General features: G+C 53.5%; 1 protein-coding gene and 1 long non-coding RNA gene across 16 annotated transcripts in view; one reads left to right on the forward strand and one right to left on the reverse strand.

The window, feature by feature from the left end:
- The window catches only part of PGF (placental growth factor), a 51,086-nt gene that overhangs the window by 7,773 nt on the left and 21,379 nt on the right, over positions 1–21,934 (reverse strand). For 7 of the 15 annotated variants that reach the window (XM_077910022.1, XM_077910025.1, XM_077910030.1 and 4 more), the window contains exons 3-5: positions 7,620–7,728; positions 4,702–4,740; positions 3,450–3,492 (exon numbers count right to left, since the gene is read on the reverse strand). In XM_077910022.1, the coding sequence (XP_077766148.1) occupies positions 3,450–3,492; positions 4,702–4,740; positions 7,620–7,728 (191 nt within the window). Of the gene's footprint in view, positions 1–3,449; positions 3,493–3,932; positions 4,657–4,701; positions 5,105–7,619; positions 7,729–10,915; positions 11,057–21,934 lie in introns of those variants that run through there. The other 8 variants (XM_077910037.1, XM_077910035.1, XM_077910026.1 and 5 more) reach the window with 8 other exon arrangements.
- Positions 20,072–20,977, forward strand: LOC144320919 (uncharacterized). The gene is made up of 2 exons (XR_013386532.1): positions 20,072–20,382; positions 20,837–20,977. It is a non-coding gene; the product is annotated as an uncharacterized LOC144320919 (long non-coding RNA).

Here is a 21,934-nt window from a genome sequence, read left to right on the forward strand (position 1 = left end):
TGGCCCCATCCTGGCTGTGTGACCTTGGGGAGGTCACTTAACCTTTTTGGGTATATCAGTTTCCTCAGCCGAGGGAAAACAAGAAGGCTGGGAATAGATGGTTGCTAAGGTGTCTCTGGGCTCTGACAGACGGTCTGAGATTCTGTGCATGCAACCCAGCCCAGCCTTGAGACCGTGGGCAGAGAAACATCTCCAACTCTGGGTCATCCTGCCCTACACCTGATGGTTGTCCTCAGCTGGTGGGGGAGGACAGGCAGGCCAGCTGGACCCTGCAGCGTCTGCCCCACAGCAGTGGCCTCTCCTGGCAGCCCCTCAATTCTTCCCATGGTCTTTCCTAGGAGGCAGAAGGGGCCAAAGTCCATTCCACTGAGCCTGCAAGGCCTAGTCTCAGGGTAATCTCAGAGGAAAAATAAACTTCAGCCCTAGCAGAGGCCCTTGGGAAAGGCCTGCAAGCTGGTGGAAAATACCCAAGAGGCAGTATGTCCACGTGGAGTTGGCCAAGGCAGCCATAGAGGCAATAAACTGTGCTTATCTGAGTGTCTGCTGCTCCATCCACCCTGTCTACTTTGGGGGTTCTAGGGACTGGGCCTGGGGACAGGTGGGGGATCTTATGCCTCCCCTGATCCTATCTCTCCAGGTCACGGGGATACCCTCCCCAGACCCAAGTGGGACACAAGACCCTCTCCCTGTAAGCAGCCACAGAGCCCCGGGGAAGTGAGCCTGTGCAGTGCAAGGTCAGGGGAGCATCTCTCTATTTTAACTCCATGAGCACATGTTTAGTCTAAAATCCACGAACACTACGTAACTCTGAATGTTTAATCTCTGCCACGGACAACATAAATAACAGCAGAGGAACAGCCAGCTGCCAAAGTGCCATAGAAAGCTCAGTCTCGGGATCCCTGGGTGGCTCAGCGGTTTAGCGCCTGCCTTCGGCCCAGGGCATGATCCTGGAGTCCCGGGATCGAGTCCCGCATGGGGCCTGCTTCTCCCTCTGCCTCTGTTCTCTGCCTCTCTGTGTGTGTGTGTCTTTCATGAATAAATAAATAAAATCTTTAAAAAAAGAAAGCTCAGTCTCCTGCTCTGGAACCAGCCGTTGGAGGGTTAGCAGCAGAGAAGGGGCTCCTTACCCCCTGCCCCTTCCCCACATAGACCACCCCCCTCCCCGCCCCCCGCCCCGCGACCCAGCTGGGCTGGCAGGCTGTGGCCAGTTAAGCAGAGCTGCCTGGGTCTGGTGGCAGAAAGGATCTCCTTTCCTCATCCCACACCACGCCATGCAGAAGGTGTCAACGGGACCCAGGCTCCAGGGCCCTGAAATCTGTCACTTTCTGGGCCATGTGGCCAGATCATGTGGAGAGAAGGGGTAGAGGGCTAAGAAGGAGGTAGGCTGAGCCCAGCTGACCTGGTGGCTACCAGGAAAGAGGGCATTTGATCCCTGGAGGCCACTTTCTGGGCATGTAGGAAAAACAGAGGAAGCTATGTGAGGGGGCAGCATGAGGGGCTGGTTCCCAGAGCGTGGGGGCTGCTCCCAGATGGGGGCCAAGCCCCTCAGACTGAACTCTGCTCGGCTGCTCCTGAGAGCACTTCCTCTGGCCCCGGACCTGCTCCAGAGGTAAGAGGAACTGGAGACCGTGGCTCTGTCAGGCACCTGGCCAGGGCTGGACAGTCCCATGGGGCTGCCGCCGACGCCTCAAGGCGGCTCTCAGCAAATCTCTTGCCAGCCCCAGGGGCAAGCCTCCCATCGGGCTCCAGCTGCCTACTCCCCGGGATGGAGGCAACCGAGGAAGGGAAGCGTTTAATCCTGAGAGCAAGCTCCTAGGGAGGGGCCACAGGGCTGGGCAGGGCCCCTGGGCACCAGCCTGAATTCGACAGGTGTCCTCTCCATGGCACTGGCAGAGCACACAGCCAGCCTGCCAAAGGGACATCCTGCTCATGCCTGCTCAGCCATGAGTCGCGGGGAGGCCTGGTGCTATGCACGCCGGCTTTGCCACGTATACTGAGGAACGTGTGAGCCTTTACCAGACCCCCAAGGGCCTCTCCGAGCCTCAGGTTCTTCTGTAAAATGTGGAGAATAATAAGTAATAGTAAAGATCAGTGTCCATGGTTGCAAAGTAAAGACCGTGTTGTCTCTTGTCTGGTGTTAGCAAGAGGGGGTGGCATTTTCAGATTGTGGTGACTGCGGTCCAACACTCAAGGTACTTCTCTTGGCCATGATACAGGGTCTCTGACTGATTGGGATGACAGGTGAGCTGCCCTCATGAACTGACACTTCTAAGCTTCCTCACCCCTGTCCCTGGGAGATATATACTTGTCTGTCTCCCCCATGGAGTCAGAGAATCCCACAATCTTAGAAAAAGAACCTTGGATAGCATGTAATCTAATGTTCCCATTTTACAGATGAGGAAAGGGAGGCTCAGACTTCTTTGGTAACTGTTGCCTGAAATACACTAAAAACCGTCAAAGAGGCTATGGGGTGGAGATGGCTGATGGGGTCCTCCCCAAATCCCAAGAGCATAATATTGTGCTAGTCCCAGGGGGCAGAGCGTGGAGAGGGAGGGAGTGTCAGTGAAGTTAAGGGCTGCTACCTTCCTCACCTCCTCAGTGCCCGAGGGACCTAGGACTAGTTGCCCAAGGGGCCCAGAAGCATGGCCTGGCCCAGTTGATGCTGGCCACCAGACAGGCAGGGCAGCAGAGGGAGGGTGTTTCCAGCTTTCGGAGACTATCACGAGTGTGCGTGTGCACGTCCCTACACGCTCCCTCCTCCGTGGCGCCATAGGAAGCCTCAGTAGTGGCGTGTGGCTTTGCTGCACGTCCCAGAGAGGCAGGGAGGGAGGAGTGAGGCATGGGGGCTGGCATGGGACTCCTGCCTTCTGCACGTATGTCTCTTTGGCAAATGACACACCCTTTGAAGATTCCCTCTTGATGCAACCCAGGGTGGAGAGTGGAGGGGCCAGGGAGGGCACGACTCATGTTCTGTCTGTTTGTAATCAATGGAAAGGCCTGGTCAGATCTCTGCAGCTTTGTCAAGTCTGGGCTTCTGGAAGGTGTCCTCACCCCTCCCTAATCCTCTTGACTGCTTGCCACTGCAACTAGCTCCCGGACCCCTCTCACTGCCTGCATTGCCCTCCAAGACCCCATCTGCCTCCCGACATCATATTGGAAAGGGGCTCCACGCCCACGGGACAGACCCTGGGTATTCTGGCCCCAGCCTTACTCTCTGTGCACTGGGTGACCCTGGCCCAGGAATACACTTCATTAGGCCTCTAGGTCCCAAAAGAAGGATCTCTCAGGCCCTGCCAACTTTGTCAGCCAGGATGTCAGCCAGCTTGCAGGCTCCTGAACTCCATTATCAGCCTGTACCCATCCTTTATGTCAACCCTTTCTTATCCTCTGCAGAGGACTGGGAGGAGCAGGTTTGGGGAGCATGTGCATCCACAGCCCAGTGTGCTTACCTTCCACCTCTGATGAGCCATTCCCAGCAGACAAGGCCAATTGCTGCAGACAGAAAGGGACAAAGATGAGGGGGTCCACTTTGGGCCTCTAAGCTCTGTGGCCAAGTTGCCAAGAGCATAGAGGCCCCTCTGAGCTCCTTGCCACTGGTGCACACACTCTGCCCTGTCTCAGAGCTAACTCTTTCCGGATGCAACCAAAACCTCACTAGACCCTGGATGGATCCCACCCTTCTCTCTGGCCTCAGTTTCCTCATTTGGAAAGGGCGGGAGGCTAGAGGATTTTGGAGACCCTTTGCCTTCCGTGTCTCAAAGATTTTGCAGACCTTAGGGGTCTCCCTTCTCCCCAGCCCCAGGCCAGGCCTGCTGGGCCCTGTGCAGCACGCATTGGCTAGATGCCAGAGCCTGGGGGAGGTGATCAGCTGGTGGGAGCTGAGGGGCTGGAGCGGGTGGCGCCATGAGCTGGTGCTGCCGGTAAGGCTATACCTCAGGCCAGCCCTGCAGCAGACCAGCAGTGGCAGGTATGGGGCTCATCTGTCGCTGCAGGGCTGCCCAGCCCACCCGCTCCTCCGTTGGAGCTGGAGACTCCTAGAGCAGCAGGACAGTGCAGAGGGAAGGGACCTCATTGGCTTTGTCAGGATTTCACTGCCCAAGCTGGCTCCCAGCCAGACTCACCCGGCTCCTGGGAAAAGGGCCCTGCTCTCTTCCCCAGGCCCTGCACTCAGGAACTCCAACTGCCCACCCAAGAAAGAGGGCATAGCAGGACCTCTTGTCTTGCCCCCAGCCCACCCAGGAGCCCTGGGCTCACCCAGAGGCCTGGTGCGGGAGGGCCCAGCCTCCCCACCAATGGCCTCTTCAGCTGGCTTCCCTTCCACCAGGCCAGGTCAGAGGTCCTGGGGGCGCCTGCCTGGTCATGGGGCCTCGACCCTGACCACAGGGCCAGGGGCCCGCCTGGGATTAGTGGAGAGATGCTTTTAGCAAAGCCACCAGGGCTCCAGGGGCCAGACAGGAAACCTCCCTCCCTTCCCTGTGGCTTCCCTGCCCCCGCCAAGACAGACCCCGGAGCTGGAGTCTGAGACAGCCGGGCCTGAGGTCTCCTCCCAGAAGACGTGGTCCAGCCTGGCTCCTGGGAAGTGTGTGGACATCCATGGAGGTGCCGCTCCCCCAAGTGGGTCTGTGATTTCAGAACCCCTGCCTGGAGCGCTGGGGGCTGGAAAGATCAGGGGGGCCAGGCTGGGGTTGGGATAGGTCTTACCTGGGGGGGCATAGCAGGCAGTGCCAGCCCGGCCAGGAGCTGCAGGAAGCAAGTGAACAGCCTCATGGCAGGCATCTTCTCAGACGTCCCAAGCCAGGAGGTTCCAAGGGGAAACCACCATGCTCGGCCCCCTGGGGGAGCCCCTGGCACAGGAGGAGAGGACCTCACTGCTGCCTCGAGGTCCCCGCAGGTGGCCGGAGCATCCTCTGGAAGCCCCGGGAGCCTGGGGCCCGCAGGTAGGGCTGGGGCCGGGGCACCTGATGCGGAGCGCCCGGCAGGGCGGGGCGGTGCGGGGCAGGCGGGTCCCCGGGTGGAGCCCGTCGGGCGCCCGGCGCGACCCCGGGGCCTCTCCCGCTGGCCAGGGGAGCTGCAGCCTCCCCCTCCGACAGCAGCTCCCTTCTGGGACGCGGCCCGTTGGCGACCGGGTTTCAAGGGCCGTGAGTGGGGCGGGGCCGCGGGCCAGCCCCGCCCACCGCCGACGAGGCCTGGGAGCGGCCGCCGGGGCGGCTGCGGCGGCGGCGGCGAGGCCCGAGCGCGCGGAAGGGGCGCCCCCACCGCCCCCGCCCCCGCCCCCGCCGCCGCCGCCGCCGCCGCCCCCGCCCCGCCCCGCGGCCGCCGCCCCGCCCCGCCCCGCCCCCGCCCCCCGGGCCGCGCGGTGCCCGGTGTCCTGCGGGGCGTCCGTGGCCCCGCGGCTGCGCTCCCGCCCCTCCAGGCCCGCGCGGGGCGGCGGCCAGGTGGGGGAGCCCAGCGACTGCAGCGGGCCCCGGACCTAGCGGCCCCCGGGGACGCGGCTCCAGCTCCCGCGGGGCGGAGGTCGGCCTGGCCCTTTGCGGTGCCACCTGTGCCGCCCCGCCGTCCTCGGGGCGTGAGGTTACTGAGCCTGTTTGGCAGATGGAGAAGCCGAGGTTCCCAGAGTGCCCCTGCCTGTTTAGGGCGCACAGACACGTGCGTGCCCGTGCGGTCTCGAGGAAACCGACAGAGACAAAAGTGGGACTGCAGAGCCGCCTCTCCACCCCGGGCACCCTACCGCTGGCCTCTGGCCGGGCACTCCGCAGGGCACCCCGGCTGTGGGCACCGGGCTGAGGGTCCCGCACGACTGCCTTCTGTGGCAGGCAGTTTTCTCAGGCCGTCACACGTGGTTGGGAGAGGGGCCTAGTGCAGCATTTCCTCCCGGTCCCCGGAAAAGGAGGAAATGGTCCAAATCGGCAGGGGTCTGTTTGTCGGTGTGTGACCGGGGAGGTCCACGTGTGCTGTGAGTCTACGTGGTCTGAGTGTGTGTTTCATATATGTACAAGTGCGGCTTTGTGTGGGTCTGGTGTCTCAGTATCTCTGTGCTTGTGTGATTATGTGTGTGTGTGTGTCCGCTGTGGCTCCAGGTGTGTTTGCAAGTGTGTCTGTGCATTTGTGTGGGATCGTGAGTTTGTTTGCCTGCCTGCATCCTTGTGTGTGTGTCTTTCTGTGTGGGTGAATATCTGGACCGGCTTCCGTGTGAGACTGTACATCTTATTTGTGTGTGCCCTCTTGTGGTCCCTGAGCATTTGTCACCCCCACCACCCTTCATGCACAGCCCACTGGCTGCAAGAACCTGACAGGAGTCATAGATTGGCCTGGGCCTGGGGCGCTGTGGGAGAGGGGGAGGCCTGGGAGGCAGCCCCTACCGCTCACATTCCAGCCAGGAGCGGAGAGGCCAGGGTAGCCCCAGCTCTCACCCCAGTGACCTCTGTGTCCATTGCCTGCCCGCCCACCCACGCAGGCCTGCCAGAGATGCTGCCTCCCTGCCTGGCCAGGCCTGGAGGTCCAAGAGCCAGGGGCCAGTCATCAACCAGCTACGCGAGGGCTGCAAAGAACCTTCCAACAAGCTCCAACATGCTAGGGCTTGTGGAGCAGAAAGATTCCTTCCTGGGCCCAGGGTCATGGTGGAGGATTGTCCTGTGTACGTGTGTGAGGATGAGTAGATGTGTGTTTGTGCGTATCTGGATCATGTATGTTTGCCCATTACGTCTGTGTATGTGTAGTACATGTGCTTATGTGTGTCCTTATTTTGGATTTAGATTTTTGTATGTGGGCACATGTGTGCACTGTGCTGGAGTGCGTGTATTCAAATATCTGCATTGTATCTGCTTGTCTATAACTGAAGGTTTTGAGCACATATGCATCGGGTAAATTTTCCTGTAACTGTGTATGTAGAGGGGCGCGTGTTTTGTTTATGTGCGTGTGTTTGTATTCATTCATCCTTTCATCTGATGCAAACTACTGTGCTGTAGGCACTGCCCCAGGTGCTGTGGATACGGTGCAGAGGTTCTCTCAAAATTTCTGTTCATGGGGTACCGGTTCAGGCAGCTGGAGCATCTCCTTTCTTTCTACACTCTTGAGTGAGCTCAATACCTGGACAATGTCTGTGGTTCCCACAAATGGGCCTGTTCTGTCACTGAACTGGGGACCATATGCTTCTAAACCTGGCTTCTTGGGTCATGAGATGAATTAGCTAGGGTAGGCGGGGGGGGCGGGGGAGAGGAGGGGACCAATGAGACCCAACTTTTCCATGGGTTAGATGGAAGCCTACTCTTGCTCACACCCAGTCCAGGGCAGGTGTGCTGGTGGCTCTGCTCCCCTGAACTGCAGTCCTTACCAGCCATATAACCTCAAGTAAATTTCTCTACTTCTCAGGGCCCCCACTTCCTCCATTCCAAAGTGGGAATTATAACACTCCTCTCACCAACAGCCTGACTTCTGATTCAACTTTTGATTCTTATTAGAGATACAAAAATATTCAAGTTACAGAGCAGGGTCCTTGCCATCATGGACATGAGACAGATAGAAAATAAAGAATTTTATGCTTCTGCTAATTGCAAGGAGCAAAACAATGGAAGGATTTGCATGTGTGTCGCCTCCACCTCCCGTGCCCTGTATATTCTCACCATCACCATCCAGGTCATCAGGTCCCAGCTGTCATCAAGGCCTTCTGAGTAGATCCACCGGAGAGTCAATGCTTGAAACTCCACATTGAACTGTTTATCATCATAATCATTTGTTGGCATTGCAGGGAGAGAAATGATGTATAGTGAGCCCTGTGCCTGGCACATGAATCACTTCAACTTGGCTGAATTCCACCACAACCCTGGGAGGTAGTTTTAATTATTCTCATTTTGAAGATGGGAAGATGAAGGTGCAGGGATTCTAAGTCATTTGCCCATAGTCATTTAGCTACTAAGGAAGCAACCAGATGAGGGTCAGCCTGGGTCTTTCTCCAAGCTCTTTTGAGTGGGCATAAGCTCTCTCTGCCAATCAGATTGCAAATACCTTGAAGGTAGAGTCCCTGTCTTGAACCTTTTCTGAGTCTTCCCCTTGCTAGAGCAAAGTGGGTGCTTGACAGACTCTGAAAGGTTGATGTGTGGGAGGGAGAAGCTGTCATCCCAGGCCAGGAGCTGACCCTGTCACAGGATGTCGGGCAAATATAAACACAAGGGTCTAGGCCATGGAAACACTTTGGGCCATGACAGTAGTCACCCTGAGCAGCCATGGGTTCTAGTTCTGCGTGCCAGGCTGCCAGACCAGCCCCTTCCTCCCAAGGCTGGCCCAAGACACAGGGCTTCCCACACCTTGCTTTAGTCATGGTTTTAGCCTTCATCTGCCTCAATCCACCCCAATTTCTAGCCTTTCAGTTTCCTGACCTATTTTTCCATTTTGGCCTAGCCTTTTCATTGTTTTGACCCTCTGAACTATTTCCCAGTTACGACCTTTTCCTATTCCTATAATGGCAATTCAGCATCTGCCTCTGGAGCAGTGTCTCAGGTGGTAGTGGGTAAGCACATTCCCTCTGACCCCATCCCTGAGCCCCAGACCTGGGTATGACCAGAGGTGAGTGAGAAGGAGAGTATCCAAGGACTAGAATCTCTCCTTTCCTGGCCGGCAGGGACAGCAGCAGCAGCAGGCAGCTGGGGCCGAGGGCCTTCCTACTTTATAGGTTGGACAAGCTGTAGCCACCAGCGAGTCAAGTCTTCCCATTCCTTACCCAATTGTCCTTCACTCATCAGAGGTAGCCCTCCTGGACCCCATGCTCAAGACAACTTGGGTGGGCCTCTCTGGTAGGGGTGAGTGTGGGAGGACAACCTCCCATTACTATGTAATCACGCCCTGGGTTGGTCACCACAGCCCTGCTGGCCCCCAGGGGACAAGGCTCATGCTTCTGGCCGGAGACCAGAACCTAGTGGGGGGCCTGGGGTGGGGTCAGGTTGGAAAGGAGACAAAAGTAGAGCCCATGGGTGACCAAGTGGTTCCCAGGGGTGGGAAACAAGATGGCACCGGCCACGAGGACTGCGAACAAGGGAAGCCAGGCAAGGTGCCCGCAGCCTTGTCCCCGGCCTTCAGGGCGACGCGTCGTCACCAAAGGATCGGAAACCTGTACTTTGGGAACTTGGCAGCCAGGGCTGGGTTTTTCGTGTTTTCTGTAATTATTTCCCTTTTGTTCTCCCTTAGTATTTAGTAAAGCCCTTTGTGAAAATGCCAGCTGGTCTCAGCTGTGCTAAGAGGATGACAAAGGGGTCCTCTGTGCGTGCTTGGCCCTCCACTTTAATGGAGGGACCTCGCTTAATGGTGACAGCAGAGTCAAGGACCACCAAGGGCAAAGGGAGGCTCTGGGGCCACAGCCAGCACCTCGTGTTCAGCGGCCTCTCTGACTCTGAGGCTTCTTCCGGGTCCCAGACTGGCCTTTATTGAAACCAGAGGGGCTAGAGGGCTGGCCAGCCATGGCTGCTTTGAAGGAGGGCATTTGTTCAGATCCTGATGGTGTCCAAGGCTCTGGAGAAATCCGGAGGCCAGGCACCTGCTGTGCTCCAGCTACCCAACAAGGCGGGGGGGTGGGGGGGGCAAACCCTCCCCAGCTGGGGCCACTTGACAAGCTGATGTCGAGGAATCAGGCTCATGAGCGGGTGCCAGAGCTGCCTCCCTTTCCTGCCTTCCCAGCTCAGGAGCCTTGCTAAGTCTTGGTCCCCTGCCTGCACGCTGCCCACCAGGATGGACGCTCAGCTGGTCCCTTCCCAACTGCGGGGACCCTCCACGTCCTTATCTCCTGTGACTATGCCCTGCTTTCCCTCCCACCCCTCCTCTCTTCCCCATTGCGTCTCTCAGCTGCCCTGGTGAGAGGGGCCTGGGAGACCTTCCTCCTCAGGAACAATCGCCCCTTTCTCTCTGTTGTGTAAGTGATACACGAGGAAAGGAAGCTATTTGTAACTAATCGGCTGTGATGTGGAACGGAGTTTAGGGAGCCGACGGCCCCGGGGCTGTCCCGCCTCTGCGACAGCTGGGTGGTTGGGGATGGCAGGTCACCCTTCTCCTCCCCCACCCCGCCAGGGAGGCCTGAGGGGTGACGGCGGGTGGGAACACTGCCTGCGCAACAGGCTCTGCGTGTGACACACTGAATACATGGGAATCTCGCAATCACCTTGAAGGGAAGTATTGTTTTTCCCACGTTTCAGATGAGGAAGCACAGGCTCAGAGAGGTGAATTCCCTCTGCTAGTGAGCAGGAGGAGGGAGAAGGATGGACAAGGACCAGCTGAGGCTATACAGGGAGGCAAAAGTTGCGCAGGGATTAAGAATCTGCTTCTTACTAGCCGTAGCTAGTCTTTTCAGCATTCCAACCCCAACTCAGAGGCTGATTGTGTAATTTAAATGAGAAAGTGGAAGTCGGTCACGTAGCAGTGCCCGGTACCACCGTACGTGCTTAATAACTTCAGCTACTATGATTGTTTCCTGCAGAAAGGGGAAAGAGGCCAGGTTACCCCTACCAAGTTGCAAGGAGACCTGGCTGCGATCACCATGGATAGCAGAAAAGCCATCCTGCAGGAGACAAGGCTTCTAGGTTATTCTTCTGCCATCTGAGGGGTGGAGCTAACCTCAGGGAACCTCTTCCCCATAGATTGGGAATCCAGGGAGGAGATGGGAGAGAAGAGGGCCTCCATAACCACTGGGCCCCTTCTCTGTGTCACTTATATAAGGAGACAGAGATGCTACTCATTCAGAGATAATCATAGATAATTATGAGTTAGCATCTGAAAAACCAGAATCAAGGTGCAAAGTGCTCTGGGAGCATAGAGTGGGGAACATGATGTTGGCATGTGTGATGTGTGCGTGGATGGGGGTGGAGAATCAAAATAGATATCGGATCTCCCTGGCCTGGGAATCCTGACCATCCTTTCCCCCAGAGAAGGCACTCACCCCAGAGGCTGGAAGATTCTATGAAAGGGGAAGGGAAATGAGTCCTAGAACCAGGGCCTGGGGCTTCTTGGGGAAGGTCTTCAAGCTCGAGCCATGTCTCCAAGGTTGGGCAGTGTGACAAAAATCTTCTGCAGGGACTCCCTCAAAGGGAAAAAGAAAAAAAAAAAAACCAACAAACCAACAAACCATGTTGCCTGCTTCCTAGGTAGTCACTGAGGAACTGCTCTGAGCACTTGTGAGGAGGTCGAGGAAGACAGCAACCAGAAGACCCATCCCACCCCTCAACCTCACAACACTGTGTCCAGAGACTGCAGAGTCTAGGGAGACAGCCAGTCTGGCCTGAAGAACTGGCAGTGGGGCAAAGACCTGAAGTCTTTGCTTGGTGCTCACTCTGATGCAGAGAACCCTGAGGGTGGAGAGGGGGTTTCTGTTTCTCTCAGGAATAACGCTGTCTCTGTTGTGGGTCGAAAGGCTAGGGGAGACAGTACAGACTAAACATCTCATAATTGGAACAGTGTGGACATGGGTGAGGATCCCTCTGAAGGCTTATATCTGTTCCATTTTAATGTCATCTCTGAGAGTGTTAGCCACTGGTCAAGTTGTCATGCTGTATACCTCAGAGGGAGGGGGGCCATCCGGTGAATCAGCAGGACTCGAGCTAATGATGGGGGAGAGAAAGAGCTGCATCTTCTGTGGGTTCTGTATGCATTCAGCCCTACTCAGTGCCAGCCCCTGGGCTCAGTACTAGGGACACCAAGTCAGCGGCCTTTGAGGGGCTTCTGGTCCAGCAGGAAAGGCGTAATGTTGGCTTAAACAAAGTCTGTGCAAGCAAAACCCTACAAGGCTTCTGCCATAGACTCATGGTCATGGGCAGGTGAGTGGCTCTAAATCTTAAGATGGTCTATCCTCTGGAGGACTTTAAGGCACATGAAAGAGAATGAAAGAGGTCTAGAGAGGGGCAAGAAACGCTTCACATAGAGAAGGTAATGCTTATGCAGTGTCTTACAGGATGAATGGAATTTTATCAGGAATCAAAGGGCCAAAGGAGCATTGGAGTCAAGGGGAGTAGCTTGGTGAGGTATGAATTTTTGAGGGACATCAAGGAATCTGGTGGGGCTGGACTGTGTGCAGGGGAGGGGAGGGACTGTATCTGGAGCTGAGCAAGATGTTGAAGGGAAGGCTGAGGTCAGATTGTGAAGTGCTTTGAAGGCAGTGTTGAGAGTTCATAGTTTATTCTGAGAGCTCTAGGGAGCTATTGCAAATTACTGAGCAGGAGAGTGAAATAGCCAGATGTGTATTTTGTAGAAACAACTCAGGGCAGGTAGAGGGTTTGGCATAGAGGCAGGAAGACTGAATCTGTGGTTGTCATGGAACTGAGAGTGGCCTGAATCAGTGGCTGTGGGAGGAGATGGGGTGGGCAAATGGTACCCAGATAGAAGTTCATTTTCCAGCCTTCTTTATTTATTTATTTTTTAAAGATTTTATTTATTTATTCATTAGAGACAGACAGAGAGAGAGAGAGAGAGAGAGAGAGAGAGAAGCAGAGACACAGGCAGAGGGAGAAGCAGGCTCCATGCAGGGAGCCCAATGTGGGACTTGATCCTGGGTGTCCAGGATCAGGCCCTGGGCTGAAGGCAGGTGCTAAACCGCTGAGCCACCTGGGCTGCCCCTCCAGCCTTCTTTAGAGCTCATGATGGCCTGATGACTAAGTTCTGGCCAATTTTTGCCCATCAGGGATTCTTAGGGCTCTGGGGATAAGTGGAAGCATTGGGTTTGACCTCTGGGAAGTTTCTTTAAACAGAGAAGCATTTCTGTCTGTCAGGTTTTTGTCTGGAACTCAAATATGATAGTAGGAGCTTGTGCAGTCATCTTGGACCAGGAAGATGAGTTGGAAGGACTTTAGATCCCTAAAAATGTTCAGGGTCGCCATACTAGCCCAAGGCAAATAAATTTCTATCTTATTCAAATCAGTTATTTCAGAGTTTTCTGTTAACATATGTGCTGATCCTCGTTTTGCCTTATGAAGGTGAAAAAATGAGTTCCGCAGTTCTACGTGAGTTTTATAGAGAAAAGGCTGCATTCTTCCACGGCTTATCCTGGGGAATGAATCATATCACTGTTTCCTGGGGAGAATCAGGGCTCTCCCATTCCCCCACAGTTCAAAGCAGGAATGGGGAGGCCACTGTCAAGGATACAGATGTTGCGGCCCAGCTGAGCTGGACCTGCCTCCCCAGCCACATCCCTCCCTTCCCAGCACTCATCTTTCCCCAGAAAGCACAGGAAGGAAACTGTTTTGGGGGCAAGGGGTACAGAGGGGAGCCAGATTAGTTCCTCTTATGGTTGGATTCCCAGGGGTGGAGGAGACAGAAAGTCTAGCAGAGGCTTCAGCAGACAGACAGTGGATCTCCAGCTGGCCCTTTGGGCCCCAGGCTCTTCTCTGAGTCAAAGAACACTTGGCTACTTCTCCAAAGATCCTCTTCTGCCCCCAGCTCCCCTCATCTTGGAGAAGAACAGGGGCCTTGAGACTAGCCCTGGAGGCACGACGGGGCAGCACTGGCTCCTGCCTTGGTAAAATAGGAGAGAGGGAGCGGCGGGGGGTGGGGGGGCGGCAGTTAGGCTGGAAGAGACATCTGCAGCTGCATTCTCTGATTTTCCAGCCCTAGCTTTAGGTCAGGAAAGCTCTGGGGAGTCCATTTCTCCCCAACACTAATCAAATGCTCCAGATGACCTCAAATACCTTGAATCACTTCCCTATCTTTCTGCCAGGAACCTGTGGGAGTTCCCGGGGAACCCATACTTACTGAGCACTTACTATGTGGCAGGTCTCACGTGCCCAAGTCTGACCTCATCCCATCCTCACAATAGCCTTGAGAGCTGGCATCGGCCCCATGTGAGCAGATGAGAATGATAAGCCACAAACAGATTACGTAACTTGTCTCAGGTCACCCAGCCAGTGAGTGGCTGAGCTGGACCGTGAACGCTAGTCACGTGACTCCAAAGACCAGGCCTGTGCTGGATGGTGCTGGGGTGTTCCAGGGGGCTGGGGTAGGGGGTGGGGGCTTCCTCTGCCTAAGGTCATAGAGGGCAGTTTCTAGGTCACCCCAAACCTAGATCAGATTGTGAAGGAGGGCACAGTCCTGGGCATCCCGCCTTTCCAGCATCCCTGCATTTCACCCCATCTCACCATCCACTCATTTCCTCCTGCCTTGTCTTCACCCAGGTTTCCAGAAACACTGGATTTGTAATTTGACCAATAATAATAATAATCCCCCCAAATAATAATAAGAAGAAGAATCCCTTATAGAAGAAGGCATCTGGGTGGCTCAGTTGGTATGTTTTCTGCTCAGGTCATGATCTCAGGTGCTTGGGGAGACCTGGGTAGGGCTCCCTGCTCAGTGGGGAGTCTGCTTTTCCTTCTCTTTCTGCCCCTTCCCTTGACTTGGGCTCTTTCTCTCTCAAATAAATAAATAAAGGTTTTTTTTTTTAAAGATTTTTATTTATTCATTCATGAGAGACATACAGAGAAAGAGGCAGACACAAGCAGAGGGAGAAGCAGGCTCCATGCAGGGAGCCTGATGTGGGACTCAATCCCAGGACCCCTGAGCCAAAGGTAGATGCTCAACTGCTGAGCCACCCAGGTGTCCCCTAAATAAAATCTTAAAAAAAAAAATCCCTTATAGAGGTTTGATGATTTCAAACCCCTTACATATACTTAGTGTGCTGACAATACCTCTGTGAGGCAGTCCAGTGAGGAAATGGAAGTGAGTTGTCTGGGGCCACACAGCTGGCGACGGACCTACACCAAACTCAATTTCTCAGCCCCGAGCCCTCACCTCAGGCTCGTCAGCACTTTTTGAATGACACCTACACTGTCCCAGGCCTGGTGCTGGCTACTGGGGCCTAAGACATACTCTTGGCCACTGAGACACTCAAAACAACCCGTCCTAGGAAGAAAAAGCTAAGGTATCATCCTGAAGACCCACAGCTGAGATAAGCAGCAGTGGGGGATGGTGTCTTCAGAAGAGTCCATTAGAGGGACCATTGTTCCCTCTCTCCAGGGACCACAAATCTTCCATAACATTATGCCATATTTATGATGCTTACCATATCCAAATACCACCTACACTACTATTTATTTATTTGCATATATTGATTCATTTTAACTTGAAAAAACTAATTTTAAAGAAAGCTTGATACCACTATCTTAGAAAGGTAACTATAAAAAGCAACTAAATTATAGGTGGATGTTACTGGTGAAGACTCTGGACCTGAGGCCTGCTTTCTTTTTGTTAAAAGGAAACACAGCAAGCGTTTGTAAGGTATTAGAGACACATTGGTCCCTAACTGGGGCTTTCTCCCTGACTCATTAGAAGGATAGAAAGAAGACCAGAAGGGGGACAATTCTCTTACTCCATAATTTCAATATTATTAAAGACTAGCCAAAATTATCTCAAACATGCCCCAAATCATCTCATATGTCCATACTTTAAGAACCATTGGCATAGGAAAACAAACATTCTACTGCCAGTGGTCAGGCAGGTATGATGTCTGGGAATTGGACCCCATAGAGCAATAGGGAGGGGTCATGTTATCTTCTCTCTATAATAAAGAACAAAAAGGAATCCCTGGGTGGCTCAGCAGTTTAGTGCCTACCTTCAGCCCAGGGCATGGTCCTGGAGTCCCAGGATCAAGTCCCACATTGGGCTCCCTGCATGGAGCCTGCTTCTCCCTCTGCCTGTGTCTCTGCCTTTGTCTCTCTCTATGTTTATCATAAATAAATAAATCTTTTTAAAAATAAATAAATAGGGGATCCCTGGGTGGCTCAGTGGTTTAGCGCCTGCCTTTGGCCCAGGGTGCGATTCTGGAGTCCCGGGATCGAGTCCCACGTCGGGCTCCCGGCATGGAGCCTGCTTCTCCCTCTGCCTGTGTCTCTGCCTCTCTCTCTCTCTCTCTCTCATAAATAAATAAATAAATCTTAAAAATAAATAAATAAATAAATTAATTAATTAATTAAATAAAAAAGAACAAAAGGATAGCTGGGCTTCTTAGCTTTGGTATATCCTTTTATAGCCTGCAAAGAGAGGGGCACCTGGGTGGCTCAGTCAGTTAAGCTTGTGCCTTCAGCTTGGGTCACGATCCCATGGTCCTGGGATCGAGTCCTATGTCAGGCTCTCTGCTCACTGGAGAGCCTGCTTCTCCCTCTCCCTCTGCCTGCCACTCCTCCTGCTTAATCTTAATGCTCTCTATCTCTCTCTGTCAAATAAATAAAATCTTAAAAAAAAAAAAAAAGCTGCAAAGAATCTTTTGTTTTGTTTTGTTTTTTTTAAGTATTTGAAGCTCACACCTTGGGAAGCCCACAAGATCCCCACATAACTTTCCTCTCTATTAGGGTTGGAGAAAGCTCAGTGGAGGTCACAGGGCCTCCCCAAGGTCATCTAGCAGATTACTCCGCAAAATACCGAGCAAATCCTTAATGGTCCTCTCTAGAGTACCCCCATCCTCAGGTAGGTGAATGTAGCAACCACTTGGTGCAGAAAACCTGTTCCCCACTGAAGAAAACCCAGACCCTTGGGGGTTGGTCCTGGAAGAAGAGCTTCTGGAGGAGCCATCTTGGGAGTCTGATCTTGGCCCTTGAAACTGGGTTCACCTTCCCCTAGGGGTGTCTCTCTTCCTGACTCCCACTGCCCCCACCCTACTGGTTCCAGTGGGTACTCAGAGAAGGAAGGACAAGGGGACACAAACACCGAGGGAATAGGGATGGGTCACTGTGAGACCCTGAGGTGTCTGTGTTCCAGTGTCCAAGTCCTGGTGGCTGTTGTTCCTGGCCTGTGCCTGCCTCCATGTGTATGGCTCATCTGCTAGCCCACTACCTGGGGTCCCCCTAATTTTGTTCCCTCTTCATGGTCCAGGTCCAAATAATCCCACTCCCAGGCTGCCTGGCCAGGCCTTTCTAATTCAGGGCTGGTTCTTGCACCAAGAGATACACTTTTCATCACTGGTGTCAGCAATGCTTTCCCTTCCAGGGAGATCTACCTCTCATATTCAGGGTATGGTCTAGCAGTATATACACAGTCACTTTGTTTTAATTAAACAATATAAATTTATTGTAGAAAATATGAATTAGCATAAAGAATAAAATAAAAATCACCCAATCTGATCAGCCAGAGAAATCCCCTATTAACATTTTGTTGTATATCCAAGTTTTTTTTATGCACATGTATCTTTTCTTCTTATAAAAAATGGCATTTTACTGTTTTGTAGTATGCTTTTCTCCATTTTTATCATATTTTGGTAATACCTTTTCATATTAGTAATGAAAATTCTATAGGACCAGCAGCATTGGCACTGCCTGGGAGCTTGCTAGAAATGCAGGATTTTAGGTATTAGACCTGTAGAATAAAAATCTTCATTTTAACAAGATCTCCAGGTGTATCTTAAAGTTTGAGAGTGCTATTTGGTGTATTTTTTTTTAAAGATTTATTTATTTTAGAGAGAAAATACGTGAGCAGGAGGAAGGGCAAAGGGAGAGAGAGAATCTCAAGCAGACACGCTGCCCAGTATGGAGCCTGACGTGGTGCTCGATCCCAGGACCCTGAGATCATGACCTGAGGCAGAACCGAGAGTTGGCTGCTGGCATCATTTTTAATGATCATACTCCCAAGGGATACTTGCAACTATGTGACTAAATTTTTCTTTTCCAACCTACCTATAACTGGGAATTTAGGTTATATCTAATGTTTTTTCTGTTATTAACAACACTATAATAAGCATTTTATACATATTTGTTGTTCATGTCCCTTAAATTCCTAGGAGTAGAATTTCTGGGTCAAGGACTTTTTTAAAAAAAGTTTATTTATTCATGAAAGACACACAGAGAGAGGGAGAGACATAGGCAGAGGGAGAAGCAGGCTCCTTGCAGGGAGCCCAATGCAGGACTTGATCCCAGGCCCCAGGATCACAACCTGAGCTGAAGGTAGATGCTCAACACTGAGCCACCCAGGTGCCCTCTCAAGGATTTTTGATGCTATTATCAAGTTGTCTTACAAAAAGACTGTTCTAGCTTACACTCTACCCTGCAATGTCCAAGGGCAATGAGATCCCTACAACCCAGCCATCTCAGTGTTATCATTTTTTTACATCTCTACCCTCAGTTCTGTGAAAGGAACATTTCAGGGTTGGCTCTGGATGTTTCCCTGTTACTAGGCTGTCAGGTTGTACATTCTTCCATGTGAGTATTGGCCATTTGCATTTCTACAGGCTGTGTTTGCTGGGCTCTTTTACAGCCCAGCTGGTAAAGCTCAGGAGAGGTCACCGGGCTTACATAAGGTTTTCCAGCAAGTTACCCACTGAGATAAGTAGAGATGTTGTCACTGAGGACCGCAGAGAGGGTGGCCTGAGCCCAGTTCTGGTGGAGAGCTCTGCACAGAGTAGATGCTCATGTTGCTGCCTCCCTGAGAGTATGGTCAGCATGGGTCCAGTTCAGACTCAGCCTGGATCTTTTGTGCCTCAGCCTGGACTTGTGTCCAGACCCCAGAGCGAGTGCCAGCCAAGCCCCCGCCTCCTGGCTTGGTGAGGCCTGGGTACTGGATGCCACCCAGGATGGTGGAGTCAGCCTCTAGCCGGGCACTCCATGGCTCCCCAGGCGGGCAGGGTGGCCGGCCAGATGTGGTGGGGAGAGCCGGTGGTGAGGACAATTCAGGGAAGTGACCCTGCCCGGTAGCAGAGCTCCTGCCCCAGCAAGCATTGTGAGCCGCCCACTGGCCACTGTTGCTAAAGCTGCTGACGATGGCTGCAGGAAGCTGAGCTTACTCAGCCCCGGCTGAGGGGCTGCACGTGGCTGTGTTTGCTACTTCCCTCCACCCAGCCTTCCTCCCAGGCACAGCCGCCCCACCAACAGCTGGGGGAAGCGGTGCGTGGGGAGGAAACAGGCAGGACCACCCCCCACATCCCCTGCAAAGCTGCACCTGTGCTCTGCTGGCCTGCCACCTGTTGCCTGACTGCACGTGGGGCCTGCCCGGGAGCCTCAGCAGCAGGGTGTGGTGTGGGGCTGGGACCTAGAGTGGGTCCTGGCCTGGGGCAGGCAAGCTAGGAGTGGGACCCTGTGTTGACATCTACTGAATGCACCACTTGCTCCCCACTGCGACTGGGGTGCTTGAACTATCATCTCCCTCTGACATAAATGAAAATCAAAGCTCAGAAAATAAGAGTAATAATAGCTGAATCTAGAGCTTGCTTATTAGGTACCAGGAATTCTGCAGCACACATTGCAAATGTTAACTTACTCACGTCTCACAAGAATAGCAAGTATTCCCATTTTCCCTGAGGAAACCCAAACACAGAGAGGTGAAGGCACTTGCCCTAGGTCACATAGCCTATAAGAGGCAGACCAACGTGCCTAACTGCAAAATCACACCATTAACGCTCCCCTTTGCTACTGAAGGGTCCCTACAGGAGCACCCAAGCTGTTCCTCATGTGGTACTGTTCAGCAAGAGTCCCCTGCCCCTAGGCCTCTGTCTCACCATCCCCTTCTGTGTCTCCATTCCCCCCTACCCCAGGTGTCCTTGGGGACTGGCTCTCAGATGCTGTGTCCTCTGGCTGTCTTTATCCTGCCCTGACTCTGGGTTTCTCTGGCTCTTCTCTCTGGTAGGCAAAGGGGACAAAGAGGGAGTTTGCATGGAATGTGGCAAACAAATTGTGGCACCCAGTTGCCATGGGCAGCAGAAGAGTGTCTCCCTGGCTGGGAGATGAATGGGTAGAGAATAAAGCAGAGGGGAAGGGAAAGAGGAGCCAGTCCAGAGGCTGGGGGGCCAGTGGACCTGGTGTCTGAAGGATGAGGGGGTGAATCAGGGAGACTGTGGCAGCCCCGGGCCCCCATGCACCTTTTGTCTTTGGCAGTGGTGGCAGTGGCCGCAGGCCTTGACAAGGGATACTGTTGCTGTTGCCAGCCTTGTGCTGCCAAGGATGGGACAGCAGGAAGAAGGGGGTTGTTCTCAGAGTGAGGGTCTCTTCGTAAGCCTGTTGACAAGCTTTCAAGCCTACAAGATGGGATTCTGGGTTCTCAACAGATTCACTTCTATCCCAAGTGGGGCTCAAAGCCAGGTTTCTGGGCCTTTGGCAATCAGGTTGGAATCTAACCACCAGCTGTCACGGTAACCTTTATCTCTAGAACTGCATGGAAAGGCGTAGAGTCTGCAGCTCAGGGGACCAGAGGCTCATTAGTACATGACAATGGGCAAGCCCATGGGTGTGCCAGGGGGAACCCTACAAGGTTGGGCCCAGGAAAGGGTCTGACTTTGGCCCAGCAGCTTCCTTCTAGTCCTGGCCTCTTCCCGTCAGTGTCTCCAGGGTCTGGCCTAACTAAGTTGGGCTTCAGCCAAGCTGGCTGGCCTCCAGGTGGATTTGGGACAGACAGCTGGGATGTGGTGTTTCCCGCTCTGAAGAGATGGAGGCTGGAGATGGGGCCGTGGTAGGGCTGGAATCTGGAGTGCTGGGCCCCTCAGGGATGGATCTCAGCAGGATGGTGGTGTCATGGGTGGGTGGAGGCTGGATGGATTATCTCTAGTGAAGTTTTCCAGCGAGGGGATATGTCAAAGGATTAGGGCCAGGTGGTCCCCATACCTCCACCCTTCTTTATCTGGGTGCCTATGAGACCTGCGTGGGTCCCTCTGGAAGGCCAGCCAACTGGCTCTGAAACTCCTCTGTCCTCACCCTATGGCTCTCACTTTTTCCGGAGAATAGTTTCCCTCCTGCCCGGGGTCAGGTCAGCCTGCACTCCTGATTCTGGTGTTGATACTGTGGTCACTCCTCAAGAGGACCTTTGTTTGGGTCTACAAGGCATACGTAATAATAACTCAGTCCTTCCCCCAGCTCTTAGCTGCCAGGTTCAGCCCGGGTCCTTTTTTCTGTCCTTCCCTGTCTAGACAATTCCTATCCATCCTATGAGGCCCATGTCAGATGTGAAGCTCCTGCTCCTCCCCAACTGTTCCAGGCAGAATCACTCATTTCCTGTGCTAATGAAGCACAGAGCACTGAGTGAATAAAGCTTCCCAAAGAGGAAAAAAGCTTCTGGTATTGACAGTCTCCTGCTCAAACATTTTCTATGGCTCCCCATTGTGAAAAAGCCTTTTGCCCTTTTGGGATTCACCAGTCCCCCAGCCACAGAATCCTCCACTCAAGTGGTCCCTTAGCCTTCCCCAAACTTGGTCTGAACCTTCCCCTCTCCACAGCCCTACTCAGGCCATCCCCTCTTCCTAGAACACACACCATCACACTCACCTAGTGAAATCCTACCCATTCTTCCATTTTGTGGCTCCCAGAGGCTGCTGGCTCTTGAAAAGGCACAGGAGAAATGGCCCTTGGGGGCCCAGGGATCTTCCTCTATCCCGTCCCTGATCTCTGGAGCCAATGACCCCTGAACAACCTGCATCATATAGTCCTTAATCTGGACCAAGCAGGAGCTGACAACCTCTCATTAATATGTCCCATGTAAGTGCAAATGAGTGTGTCACTGTGTGTGAATGAGCCAGATATATTCACAGGAGGATATAAGTAAGCACGTGCAGAGGGAGGGAGCCATGTGCGTGTTTGGAAATGTGTAGGAATAAATGTGCTTCTCCATGTGTGAAAGCAGGCATGTCATGTCTGTGTGAACATGTGTATGCACATGAGCCTGTGCAGGTGAACCTGTGCCCATGTGCCAAAGCATGTGTGCACACATAAACCTATCCGGGTGCTTTGGTATGTTGAAGGTGTGCTTGTACACACAGGCAAATCTGTACATGCATGTGGGTGTACGTGTCCAGCCGAGGGGTACTGGGGAAGGCCAAGGCCAGTCAGTCTGCCTTCCACAAACCTCTCAAGCTCTGGGGACATGAGGAGGGACTGTACACTGCACCCTAACTTTTGACAGAGAGACATGCAGAATCCCTGTGTGGTTGCTGGGTTGTGATGATGAGCAGCTATGGGGACCTGGCCCCAGGCCCCCAACCTTCAGTATCTCTGTCCCCACTGAGCTGGTA

Source organism: Canis aureus, chromosome 9 (genome assembly GCF_053574225.1).
Source record: "Canis aureus isolate CA01 chromosome 9, VMU_Caureus_v.1.0, whole genome shotgun sequence".
NCBI classification, from domain to species: Eukaryota; Metazoa; Chordata; class Mammalia; order Carnivora; family Canidae; genus Canis; species Canis aureus.